This window comes from Lagopus leucura, unplaced genomic scaffold (assembly GCF_019238085.1).
Source record: "Lagopus leucura isolate 7727_CA_CO unplaced genomic scaffold, USGS_WTPT01 Super-Scaffold_100002, whole genome shotgun sequence".
In the NCBI taxonomy this organism is placed as follows: Eukaryota; Metazoa; Chordata; class Aves; order Galliformes; family Phasianidae; genus Lagopus; species Lagopus leucura.
The window spans coordinates 6987732-7001073 of record NW_024962263.1 but is presented as its reverse complement, the minus strand read 5'-3'; the positions used below and the strand labels follow the sequence as shown (position 1 = coordinate 7001073).

The window sequence follows — 13342 nt, the reverse complement described above, 5'->3', positions numbered from 1 at the left end:
AGCAAGGAGGCTTCCAGCATCTTTTCTCAGGTGACAAGTGGTAGGATGTAAGTGATAGCATGGGGGAGGCCTAGGTTGGGTATTGTGAAGAATTTCTTCATGAGGAAGTGATCAAACACTGAAATGGGCTGTCCAGGAAAGTGTTGGATTCGTTGTCCCTGGAGGTATTTAAGAGATGTGCGAGCGTTGCACTAAGGACGTTTCAGTGATGAGTCTTGGTAGGTCAGGTTGATGTTTTGATTTAAAGCATGTTATTGAGAACACTATCCAAATTCTTCTTGAACACTGACAGTTGTGGGACATCAACCACCAATGTAGGAAGCCTGTTTTCACTTTGTTTTCCTCCTCTGGATGCATTCAGGTATTTAAATATATTTTTAAATTGTGGAGCTTAGAACTGCACATAGTATTCGAGGTGAGGCTGCAGCAACACTAAGTGCAGCAGGAGATGTACCTGTTTTGACCAGCTGGCTGTGCTGTGCTCAATGCACCCCAAAATGCTCTTTGCCCCCTGGCTACCAGACGCTGCAGCTCATGCTAAACCTTCTGTCACCTGCACTTCCAGAATTCTCTGCTGAGCTGCTCTCCAGCCACTTCTCTTCCAGTCTTTGCTTGTGTCTGGCATTGCTCTGTCCTGGGTGCAGCACTTGCATTTGTTGGACTTCATGCCATTGCTGATGACTGAGTGTCCTGTCCATCATGATCCCGCTTCAAGGCTTCTCACCCCTCTAGGGGTGGTTCCTCTAGGGAACCAGCGGCACCTCCAAGCTTACTGTCATTGGTAGTCTTGCTAAGGATGCAATCCAGTCCCTCATCCAGGTAGCTGATGTAAATGTTGAACAGGACTGACCCTAGAATTGAGCCCTGGGGAACACTACTGGTAACCACCTGCCAGCCAGGTGTAACCCCACTCACTACAACCCTTTGAACTCTGCTGTTCTGCCAGTTCATCCTCCAGTGCACTGTGAACCTGTTCACCTCGCTATTGGACAGTCTGTCCAGAAGGGTGATGTGAAGGATGCTATCAAAGGCCTTACTGAAGTCCAGAAAGACTGCATCTACAGCCTTCCCTGCATCCACCGAGAGGGTGACCTTATCCCAGAAGGAGGTTGGATTTCTAAAGCAGGACGTTTCCTTGATGAACCCACACTAACTACACCTGATCTTTAAATGCCTTCTGTATTCCCTAGGATAATCTCTCTAATTTTTCCAGGCACTTATGTCAGATTAACAAGTCTATAGTTTCTTGGGTCTTGGCTCACTCCCTTTTTGTAGCTGGGTATGAGGTTGGCTAGCACTCCCCAGATCCTGTGACGTGGGTAAATTGTTGAGCCAACTCCCTCAGTACTCAGGTGAGGCCAGTCAGTCCCAACAGACGTATGTATATTCAGCTTGATGATATATTGAAGATGTTTTCCAACCTGAATGATTTTATGATTCTATGACGAAAGCAAAAAAGTCCTTCATCTGGAACAAAACAACTCCCCAAAGCTGCTGGACTACAAGTTGAACCCGTGTCAGCAGCATGCACTTGGGGCAGAGGAGGCCAACTGTGTGCTGGGCAGTATTAGTAAGTTTGTGGGCAGGAGGCTGGGGGAGGTGGTTGTTCCCCTCTGTACTGTACATCCAGGAGTGTTGTGTACTGGAGTTGCCAAAGCTGGACACACACACGTACAAAAAAAAGACATTGACATCCTGGAGTGAATCTAGCTGAGAGCCAGCGAGATGGCTAAGGTTGGGACACAGAACAAGGAGGGACTGAGAGAGCTGGATGTGTTCACCTTAAGTAGGGGAGGTGAAGGGGAGACCTGCTGTCAAAAAATGCCTATCGAGAGTATAGGAAGGGTGGAACAACGTTCCTTTTGCTATTTCTGGGTGGTCAGAGCAATGGGTAAAGAGGCAATGAATTTAAGTTTCAAAATGGGACATTCTTTTTCATTGCAGCATAGTCTTTTATCTGCCAGAGAAGACCTGTCAGAAGAGCTTCTCAGAGAGGTTTCCATCCTTGGAGATGCTTGAAGCACTGCTGGACACAGCCCTTGGCTTGGCAACCTGCTCTTCCTGTCCTTTCTCTGAGTTGGACAAGATAACCTGTGGTGCTGTGCAGCCTCTGGCATTGCTGCTGTTGGACCATGATGTGGTTTCAGCATAAATGCCAATTCAGGTGCACAGTCCTCTTTGTTGAGGGAAGTGTCTTAAGAGCAGTGCTGCTTTTTGAGGAAAGAAATAACACTTCCATGATGCTGCTGCATGTTATCTAGAGTAAATTGCAGGGTTGCCCTCAAGAAGAACCCCACTAAAGAGACTTCTGTAGGGTTGCAATTTCCAACTCATTTTTTTAAAGTATCTATTGTATTTTTAATTATAGGTCGTGCAATATAGCTTGCCGTGGTTTTTTTCCAGTATTAATCGAGTAGTGATTGTACAACAACAGTTCAGAAGTTCTAACATATAGTCCTAACATCAGTTAGGAACTGTTGAACAGTGGTGTTTATAGAAGCATGATTGAAGGTGTTCCCCAATATACACCGTTGGTGTTTTCTACAAAGACAACGTGATGAAAACTCTCCTTTGTGCTTTTTGTAACATAATATACACATCTGAGGCTGAAGAATTATTCAATGTCTGTAATGATTTTCTAATGAAAAATTTTAGCTGTTAGGTAGATTTTCTTATTACTGTTAAGATATTCAGTAATTCATCTATTCAGTTTCATGAGCAACTCTCCTGAATTTGGATTTTTATTACTTTCCCTTGTACCGATGTCTTGTGCCGTGGATCTCCCATTCATGCCACTATGTTCTGTTTGCTTTTTTTCCAAATAGTTTTGCATTAAAGCCTGGACTTGCTTTCTCCTTTTGCCCAGGTCTTCTCTACCCATTTCGATGTTGAATCAAAGGCATGGTTTATGTTCATTTTTTAAGCTAAAGAGATGTTAATATAGCTAACAGTTGAGGCACTTGAAGCTGGTGTTACTCACAGCTATGCATCACCACTTCAGCTTGTTACTCCCTCACCTCTGTTAGTGAAAGGGACTGGAAGATTACTCGGAGCCCTTTCAAGCCAAGGCAGATGGGTCATCAGAAAATGGGGCCAAGGCGAGTAGGAACTAGCTTGTCTGACTGCCTGAAGCATAAGGCATTTTGCAACTTGCTGATACAGTATTTGTCATTGTGGTGTTCCAGATTACTTTACGAAAATGCTTATTAATAAAAAGATCCTCTCAACTGTGCTGTTTGCTTTTCTTTGTTGTTATTGGAGAGATTGCAGATATGTCCCCCTTCTTTTGACAAGAGAGGCCTTGAAGTTATTTTTCCGCTGTCTAGGAAATAGCACAGCAATGGAGCTGTTGTGTTGGGGCAGCACTGCTGACGTTCTCAGGGCAGCAGTTCCTTTTGAGATTCTGTAACTCATCTTATAATTGCACTTTGCATTTAATTATAGTGTCTGTATGTGTGCTTGGCATGGTTGTGATCGCCATCTTTTTTTCAAGTAAGCGTAAGCTCATGATAATCTCTATTGCTGTGGAAAAAATGTGTGCATTAACATTTATACCTCTAACACTAAGCTTAAAGCTACAGTTCTAACACACGTGCTTGCTTTGCAAATACCTGTGCCAGCAGAAAATTTTCTTTCTCCTTGGTAAGGTTGTTTATTCCTGTCTCCATAGCTCTGCTTGTTGGGAGGAGTTGTGCAAGTGTGTCCTGAAAAAATAGCTGACTTTGCTTTGAAGCTGTAGTTTCTTTTGAGTCTGACTCTTTTCTGCATGAGCTGGGTCTCGTGGCTCCTTCCCCTCTTAGTGCTCTACCTCTGGTTGCCTCCAAGACCAACCAAAGATTTGAACTGTTCATCTGTACCAGGGACGTGGTAATTCTAACGTCACAACTGCCATAATGTCAGCCTTAAGGATTTGTTAACAAACTTAATATGCAGAGCTGTGGAATGTATACAGATTTATAGAACTGTATACTACTGTTTAGAGCCACTGAATAGATCTCTGTGCAGTGACAGTCTTTTTTTTTTGTATTAGTGATAAGAGAATGGTATTTACAGATCCGTTGTGAGTTGCTCTTGATTCTGTCAGATGAACTGTGGAGAAAACACATGGCCAGAAATATGTTGCTGCCCCTATTTGTTGGAGAATGCTGCCCTGCAGCAGAGGTGAACCTGTGTTGGCTTTGCCGTTTCAGAATATTAGCTTAAAATGTCAAAGAATATAACCATAACTGCTGCTAAAGTAGCTGTGTCTGAGTCAGCATTTGAGTTTGTCTTAAATCTGGTCAGAAATGTGTGCAGCAGGATCAAATGTAGTTCAATTTTTAAAACTCCTGCCCTGTTTAATTGCAGGTTCTGCTGACTTAGTTGTATTGTGAGATCTGACTTGCACATACTGAACAGCACTGATGTGTGATGCTTCAAAAGTAAGAAAGCTTAGAGCTTTGCTCACTTCCAGGTGAGCGCAGAGAATAACTAAAGGTGATTCTTTGATTACTTACTTTTAATTTGCAAGGTCAAGTTGGTGTATAAAAACAAAAAAGATTCCGTGTTTAACAGGATTGACATGATAGATTTTGTGTGCCCACCAGTGTGTGCTGTGATCAGCTCAGTTTGTAGCTCACTAGTTGTTCAGAGGGAGCATAAGAGCAGTTGGCCATCTTTTATTAACACCACATATAATGAAAAAATGTAGTTCCAGTCTTCTTGTTACGAGTTTATGATTTACTCTGGAGTGCTGCTCCAAAGTGACAGAAAGCACTTCGAGTTATCTGTAAGGTCTGCACTAGAAGACATTGGACATGGAGATGAGCATCAGCAAGCTGTGACTTGCCCTTGAATGGCATTTAACCGTTGCTTGAGAAGCTGCTGTGGGATTTGGCCTGCTCTTGCTTGTAGTTTACCCACAGAACGTGTCCTCTCTGCTCAGAGCTGTAGCTCGTGGGTGCGTTTAGGCAAAGTGGCAGTGAAAATATTGTTTAATTAATTGCTGGGAGTCAAATATATTATCAGAGGTAGCAGATGCATAGCACGAGATGTGATAAGTGGAAAGCATACATTTGTATGCATAGACTTATTTCCTGTGAAGGGGGGGAACAGAAAGGTTGCCATTTCTTTTGGCAGATAGAAATGAATGTAATGAATCGTGCCTTATTGTACAGAGAATATCTACAAATAAGATTTTATGCCTAAACTATTTAAATCCGAAATATAAATGTTTGTTATCATGCTTCTTGCTAACTCTCATAGCTTGTTCTAATGGCCTTGCAAAGACCATCTGGTGCTTTGGGAAGTGTATTTTTTGATCATTTTAACTTTGGACCAATTAGGCTGTGTGTCTGTGTGGTTGTGAGAGTTTGCTACCCTGGTACCATGCGTTGTTTTAGATGTTGAATAAAGATAGTTTAGACTGTAGGGTACCCTTACAGGAAAAAAATAAATTGAGCTGAGTTTTGGTTGGTAGAATTATGGCCCTTGCAGCTGTGCTGCAGACACTGCATTGTGCAGCAGTCTTTCAATAAAAAATATGTTGATAGCCCCTTCTTAGATTAAGAATGAATTCGGTCAAAACAGCTCATGAAGTTGTAAGTGCAGGTTGTCTCCTTAGTCCTAATTTTTGTTTTTGATGCTGATAGGTCTCAGTGTCTACCACTCCATATGCACTTTATAATTTGCAGCACCGTCTCTTGATTTCTGCTGAGGATTGGCTGGAGCCTTGCACAGTGCTGGTACCAAAAAGGGAGGCATCCTGTACATTGCTCCATCTTTTGAAAATATAAAATATTAATAATTAAAATAAAAAATATAATAAAATAATAATAAAAAATAAAAATAATTAAATATAAGATAAAACTGTTTGGTGTAACCAGGATTTAACCTGGGTGTTAAGTGGGTTAGATGCTGGTTTACTTACAGGAGCACACGCTGGTTTTTTGCACTTGGATGGAAGGGATAATGATGGGCTGTTGTCTTCCTTGTGGAAATGTACAGGCAGTGCCAGAATGCAGAACAGCACTAGTGTCCCTGGATGTCCATCCTAGAGCTAGGCTGAGAAAGGCTCATTTCACACAATAAGAAGGAAGTACTTACATCTGGAAGCATAAACCCTTCTTCATGGTCTTTGGAAATAAATTTGTACTAGTCCAGTTGCCTTAAATAAAACAGTTGTTTTTTTCCACTGTCACATAATTGATGACATTCCTGTAACATATTGTTCTTATTAAGTCATAAGTTTTATTGTCTGTTTTCTAAATGAAATATCAAACTGCTGTCCTACATCCAGACTGAAACCACTCCCTAAAGGAAAAGAGCAGAGCTAGTTCAGAGCTGGTCTCCGTCTGTGCTGCTGCAGGAGACAGCCATGTCACGTTTCCATTTCTAACCTTGCTTTTGCACTAGCACCACTGTAACCAGATGGTGAGCTGTTGCAAGCCGTAGGTGAAATTTTGGCTGAGTCAGTTCGATAAAGCCCTGATATGGATGTTACATGACTGAGTATCAGTGCATATTTGGTCAGAGGAAGGGAGAAGTCTTGCTGCTTCTTTCTCTTGTCCCGCTGCCTGATCTTTCTCCTGAGCCATTTTTGTTGCACTGCGCCAGCTGAACTCATTAGTCCAGCAGAGAAACATGTGCTTTTTGCCAGATTAACAAATTCAGCTAGTAAGGAGAACAGCCTGCTGTGCCAGAGCTGGCACTGGGTAATGTGGGGGATGGAGGGAGCCCGAGTTCTGTCAGTGGTGGGAAGTGCTGCTTCTCGCTGAACTTTGCCCTCAGGTGCAGGCTTTCTTTTTGAAGACTTACTGATTTGTATATTTCAAGAGCTTGAGCTTTGAAATGGGAAGCAAAATAACAAAAAATCTGAGTTGGCCTTGATGCTCTTAGAGGTGTGCATATAGGGAAGTAGAAATTGGCTCTCCTGAAAGGTTGTGCTTTTTGCATCTCTGAAGGGTTCATGTCAGTGTGTAGCCCTTCTGTGGTTTTTTTTCTTCTTTTTTTAATACATCCCTTGTTGTACAGTGGGATTTACTTAAGCCTCTTGGATTGAAATCAACTCAATTACAGAAACCAGAATTACCAGAACCGTTTTCTGGTAACGCATTGTTTCTGAGTATTTCTGCCATCACTCTGTCCCCACTGCTATGTGAGAGACCCCTGAGGAGCTAGACAAACTGTCCAGTTCATAAATAATTATTGCCAGGAGACGGCCTGCTTTTAAGGTTTAAAGTCAAACTGCAACTGAAACCTATTGGTTTTTATTTCTCGATATAAACCCTTTCAGAAAACGTCATTTTAAAGTAGTGAATTAGGATCCCTGCTTGTTTACTCTCGGGTGCCTACAGCTCATCATTTGTTTGGAGTCTCATCCCAAGGCAGCGTGCCTGTGAGCTGCAGCTGTAGTTACTGTTGCTGTGGTGGTGCATGTATGTGTTGGTGGAGACATACCCAGCAGTGCTGCAGGCGCTTGGGATGCACGGCGTTTGAAGCACTGTTGTAAATACCTATTCATAAGCTATTGGATCTCTTCTCCGTGTTCTGTGCTTTGTTCCGCTTTCCTACTGCTATTTTTGGATGAATGTAGCGTGTGAGTGCATTTAACATCAGCAGACAACCGTTGGAACTGAGAGCAGTTCTCAAACTGCTGAAATCAGTGAGTTAATTCTGAATCTGCTGAAGGACCAAAACGTATTCACTGATTGAATTGCTGCAACTACAACTGGGATTCTGCCTGTCACCGTATCACGTTGCTGAGTCTCCTGGTCCGGTAGCAATGAGGAACAACAGAGCTGCCCCTCCTCTGAGCACAGGGCTGGCACCAGAGAAGTTGCTGTGCAGCAGCATGCTGGGCATATGCAGTGAGTTTAGGTGATGAGGGAGGGCCTGGTAAGTAACTGTGGTGTGAAGGGTTGAGCATTACACAGGCATGTCTTGTTACAAAAGGAGGCACGTCTGATTCTTGGGTTGTTTCCTTTTTTTCTGCATTGCATACATTGTCCAGTATGTTCCAGGAATTGCAAGATTCATTAAACTTTTTTTTTATTTAAATGAAATTAACTTGGAAGTTGTAAGTGAAATATAGGTGGCTTTTTACTTGTGTTTAATTTGCTTCACCATATGCATCGATGGATTGATGGGCTCAGGCCAGTTGTATGAGGTTCATTGAGACCAAGTGCCAGCTCCTGCATTTTGCTCACAACAACCCCATGCAATGCTACAGGTTTGGGGCAATGTGGCTGGCAAGCTGTGCGGAAGAAAATGATCGGGAAGTGCTAGTCAGCAGCTGGCTGAACATGAGCCAGTAGTGTCTCCAGGTGGCCAAGAAGGCAGCCTGGCTTGTATCGGAAATAGTATTGCCAGCGGAGTGAGGAAGTGATCATCTCTCTGTTTTCTGTGCTGATGAGGCTGCATCTCAAGTACTGTGTTCTGTACAAGAAAGATGTTGAGGCCCTGGAGCACATACAGAGAAGGGCAACAAAGCTGTGAAGGATCTGGAGCACAAGTCTAACAGAGAATGTCTGAGGGAACTGGGATTGTTCAGACTGGAGGAGACCCAGGAGAGACCTCATTTCTCTCCACAGTGACCTGAGAGGAGGTTGTAGCCAGGCGGGGACTAGCCTCTTCTCCTGGCTAACTGGTGACAGAATGAGAGGTAATGGTCTAAAGTTGCACCTGGGGAAGTTCAGGTTGGATATTAGGAAAAATTTCTCGTCTAAAACAGTGATGAGGCATTGGAACAGGCTGCTCATGGAGGTGGTGGAGTCACTATCCCTGGAGGTGTTCAGGAAACACGTAGATTTGGCACCAAGGGACATAGATTAGTGGGCATGGTGGGGATGGTTTGGCAGGCGGTCTAGATGAGCCCAACCTTAATGATCCTATGCATACTACTGAAAGCATCAGATTTGATCTCTGGAGAGCTGCTGCTATGAGATGAGATATACAGCATCCTTGTCAGCCTGTGTCATTCGGCTCGGTGGGTTGTGAGGAAGTAGGACAGTCCCTGGTCTGCAGGGGTTGTGGAGGTGACAGAGTCAGACAACAACTCAGAGCAGCAATACAAAACAATTTGAGTTTTCCAACTACAATTAGTCAACTACCTTGAGGCAAAATGAGGCAGCTTTCTACCAAGAGTAAACATTATGGATAAAAGATACTCTGACACAGGTGTTATTTCCTAGTCAGCTACTCTGAGGCACATTTAGGCAATGGCTGTTAGAGAAAACAAATGAAAAGAGATCGAGGGGAGAAACAGGAAGACAGTGAAAGATAGACAAAACAAAAGTGAAAGAGATTTTTCACCATATTCTTGGACCCAGTGTTGTCTTGAGTTGGAGCCTTGATCTGTGATTCAGCCAACAACAAAACGTGCATGCTCACTTTCACGTAGTCCAGTTGGTTACAGACTGCCCTGGACGTGGCAGGTCCTTCGTGTCTGCTCAGCTGGGGGGTTCCAGAAGATTGGGGAGTTTCGGCAACGGCCTCTGGTGCTTGTGCACCCTCTCCTCAGTAAGTTGCCATAAGAGGAAGTGGGTAAAACTGCTGGCTGCTCTGCCTCTGCAAGACTCAGACCTCCTCTCTTGAACTCAAGTCGCTGAGTCAGTTTCCCACTGGTCCCTTACACCGCCTCTGGAGGGACTGCTGATGCCCATGCAGGGAACCTGGAATGTACCGGCAGCACTCTGCAGTATGGCTGGGTGGAGGCTCCCAGCTTCTGAATTAAGGAGTTATCCTGGGTTCAGAAAGGTGGTAGCGTGGACAACGGTGGCAAGGCTGCCATGTGCAAGAAAGGGTCAGACCATCTTGGCTTTAGATGTGGATGATAAAACGTCATCTCTAACTGCTTGTCTAGCTAGACTGCAATTGTTCATTTGGATTACTGCAGATTGACAGGGTGATTGCTCTTCTGGGCCTATTGCAATAGCCGTGCTCTGTGTGAGCAACTCTCCAGCAATACTAAGTGAAGCAGTGCCTTTAGTGAAAGAACGCTGCCTTGGGTGCCTGAGCGTTTGCTCTTTCTTGCAAACGCTATCCTGTATGATGCTTTGTCCCGATGCTCTTTCATTCTTAGGGCTGGTAAAAAGTGGAATGTGTCAGAGGAAAAGGTGTCAACGAGGGGCTGGGGGATTAGAAAGAGCCGCTCTGCTGACACCGTGGGTTGAACTGCTTGTGAACTCTGGCATCAGCTGCATTTGTGGTTTCTGCAGGAAAGCTGAGACTTAGTGTTTAAGAGAAGAATAGCAACGTTCTGAGCACTTTGTACTCATTTTAATGAGTGCATTTTAATGTAGTAATTGTGATGGATGTGTTTATTCCGTGGTATCCTGCGCGGCTGAAACTATCCCGGGTATTTATTCTGTCCTTGTGCAAGTAAACAACAGAATAACAGATCATTAGGAAAAATGTCTAATTGTGAATTAGAATGGCTTTCTTCCTGTGAAAAGGCTTTTTGTTTTCTACTCTTTCCTCTTCCCTTACCTCCCTCCTAGTTCTGGGTTCTAGGGTGTATCAGTGTTTATAATTCTTGTATCTCAGTGTTTGCGCTGTCGTCTATGGAATACTTCAATGATACAGGCTTCTATTTTGGTTATGTGGGGTTTTGTTGTTTTTGTGTGTATGCATGGTTGTTATCTCAGAATTTTGTTAGTCTGTAAGTAACTTCAGCATGTTCAAAGCATATTGTCAATATTTTACACCCAAATAATAATTTCAGCTGGAAAGTTCTATTTCCCAAAGCCAGAAAAGTGGTAGAGCAGGACTGTTGCTACAAAACCAGGTGCACACATCAGCAACCGCTGAACAGATTTTTTGCTGTATTCCATTCACATTTTGTCACTTCTTGGTTTTCAGTGTTGGAGTTGCTGAGTCAGCCTTCATGTTTGCTTGTAGCATAAGGAGCCAAGCAGCTCCGTGGCTGTCAGCAGTGTGAGAGGGAGTGCTGCAAGCCATTGGACAGAAAGGGATGCTAAAGTTTTGAGGGAACGATGGGGAAAAAGTGAACATCTGTAACATGGTAAATTAACATTCTTTTAACGAGGAATGTAAGAATTGCCAAGGATTTGTAAATGGCAAAATGGAAACGGCTGTTAAGCATATAGTAGTTGTGGAGTGATAAGTGTTTGGAGGTCCGAAACTTTAATGTCCATAAAGTGAAATTTGATCAGAAGGGGTCTATTTAACATATCTGCTGTGATGCAGCTGATACTGCAGCTGTAGCTGTGTTTCTTCCTGGATTTTGATCAGGTTACACTGACTGTTCAGAGTGTAGCAATGTTTTTTTTTGATGCATGTTATTACTGTGATTCAGCATGAGAAGAAACAGCAATATTTAGACTCCCTGCTCTTAGTGGATAGAATGATCATCACTGTCGCTGCAGGTAACTGCTGGGTTTCTGTTTTAGGCGGTTTCCAATTGAGTACGTGGAGGAGGAGTTGTGGAACAAGTATGTAGATCAGGATTATGTAGAAATAGTTTCCTGATGGCCTTGTGAATTGACAAGCTGCTGGAGAACTTCGATGGAAGCTTCAGAACTTTGAATATCAATAGATAGTCAGGAATCAATCTTAGGGGAATTTTAGGCGTCCCCAAGCCCCGCAGTCCTATACTAAGGATCAGCCTCCTGCATCTTACTGTTGGTCTCAGTGTTTGCTGTATAACCTCTGTCTTTGAGGTCTGTGGAAGATTGTATCCAGCACATCCTGTTGGCTGAATTTCTGTAATTAAAGAAGTATTTCTTCTTTCAAGCAGGGAATTATTAGCAGAATGACAGAATCAGTGAAAAACATCGTACCAGGATGGCTACAGAAGTATTTTAATAAAAGTGAAGATGAATGTGTAGATACAAATGAATCTACAAATCAGGAAGAGAATCCAGTAAATTATCATCATAATTATAGAGATGAAGATACCATAATGACCGATGGGAGAGTCACACCTGAACCAGCAGGAATTAACCTGGAAGGTATGTGAAAAATCATTGAGTGTTCTGGGTATCTCTATTTCTTCACAGATTTCTGGTTTTGAGTTTGAATTTCCAAAGGAATCTGCTAAGAGGGTTTTGATGTAATTAAAACCAGCCCCTGCCCCGCAAGTTAACAAAAAAACCAAGCCTCAAAACAACAACAGTTTGTGAAACTGTCTCTTAGCTTTAAACTGTAATATGGTTATAAAGCATAGAACTTAGAACTCTTGGAAGCCATCCATTAACTTCATGTACTCTGTTAGTCAGGTAGCAAATGCTGAAAATACTCATTTACAAGTGTGCTAAGTTGTATTTTCTTCTTTCTTTGTTAGAAGACCTGGAATGAAACTTTGTCTAACTGCCTAAGGCAATTAAAAACATTAATTTGTTTTGAAGTCCTGAAAACAAAAAGTAGATTCAGAGGAAAAAAATTCTTCTCATGTCTTGATTTTTTTAATGGTATTTGTTTACCTTTTGGACTTAAATCAATTTAGTAAAGCTCCTTGTTAGCTTAATGGCGAACTGGGGAACTCGTGCATGTGATTTATGTCAGTATTGTTAGAATATTCAATAAAATTAAGATGTGTGTTAGTGTCTGGGCTGTTGTCTTTGAAAAGATATTTGGACTCTTGTCAGAGACTTGCAGCCTCTATACCATGTTAAAAATTCATCTTTGTTTTAAATCAGGTTCCTCCCACTTATTCTGTAGTCCTGCTGTGTAAATTTGCTTGTGCTTTCAGTTGGGTCCCTCTTTGATAGCTGTTGGGGGAATTTATCTTTTAATAAGGAGAGTGGTTTTGTCTGAGCATGTAAAGGTAATCATAGATAATATGGAAAGTCAGTTGCTTCTGTTGTCAGAGTCAAAAATAATGAGGAAGTATCTTTTCCACCAGTGTCATCTAATTGTAAACAAGGAGTTTATTGCTTTCTGTATTGCTGTAGCTCGGGAGTAAGCTTGAATAAAGCAATAGATAATGTCTTCATGACTGGGGAACACATGCTGGCTTTTCTGTAGAACTGTGTGAAAGAACCTTTTAGTAAGAACAGCTGCACAGCAAGCTTGCTAACTCCAGAAGATCAGGAGCAGGTGGGCCATGTAGAACCTTGGCTAACTTATGTTGCTGTCTGCATTTGTTACTTGCTATGTTTAAGATTTGATTTTTTTTTTTCTTAAGATTAGTTATTACTACAATTGTAGATAAATGTGTTTCTTCAGCTGTGAGACACCTATGTGCTAGAGCCTGTATTCCTTGCTTGGCTGTTCAAGTATCTCAAGCAGTGCTGTCCTAAAAATCTGCTCATGTTTTGGAGAACTGATTAGTGGTACTGCAGTGGCTATGAGAATTGAACTAGCTAGTTTGAGCTTCAGTGCAAGTATCAAGGGGAGAGCT

At 42.5% G+C, this 13342-nt stretch overlaps 1 protein-coding gene across 1 annotated transcript in view; it reads left to right on the top strand.

Annotated features, from left to right (window-relative positions):
* The window catches only part of NUP153 (nucleoporin 153), a 46648-nt gene that overhangs the window by 6293 nt on the left and 27013 nt on the right, over positions 1–13342 (top strand). The window contains exon 2 of the mRNA XM_042868627.1: positions 11735–11951. Within this exon, the coding sequence (XP_042724561.1) occupies positions 11735–11951 (217 nt within the window). The remainder of the gene's footprint in view (positions 1–11734; positions 11952–13342) is intronic.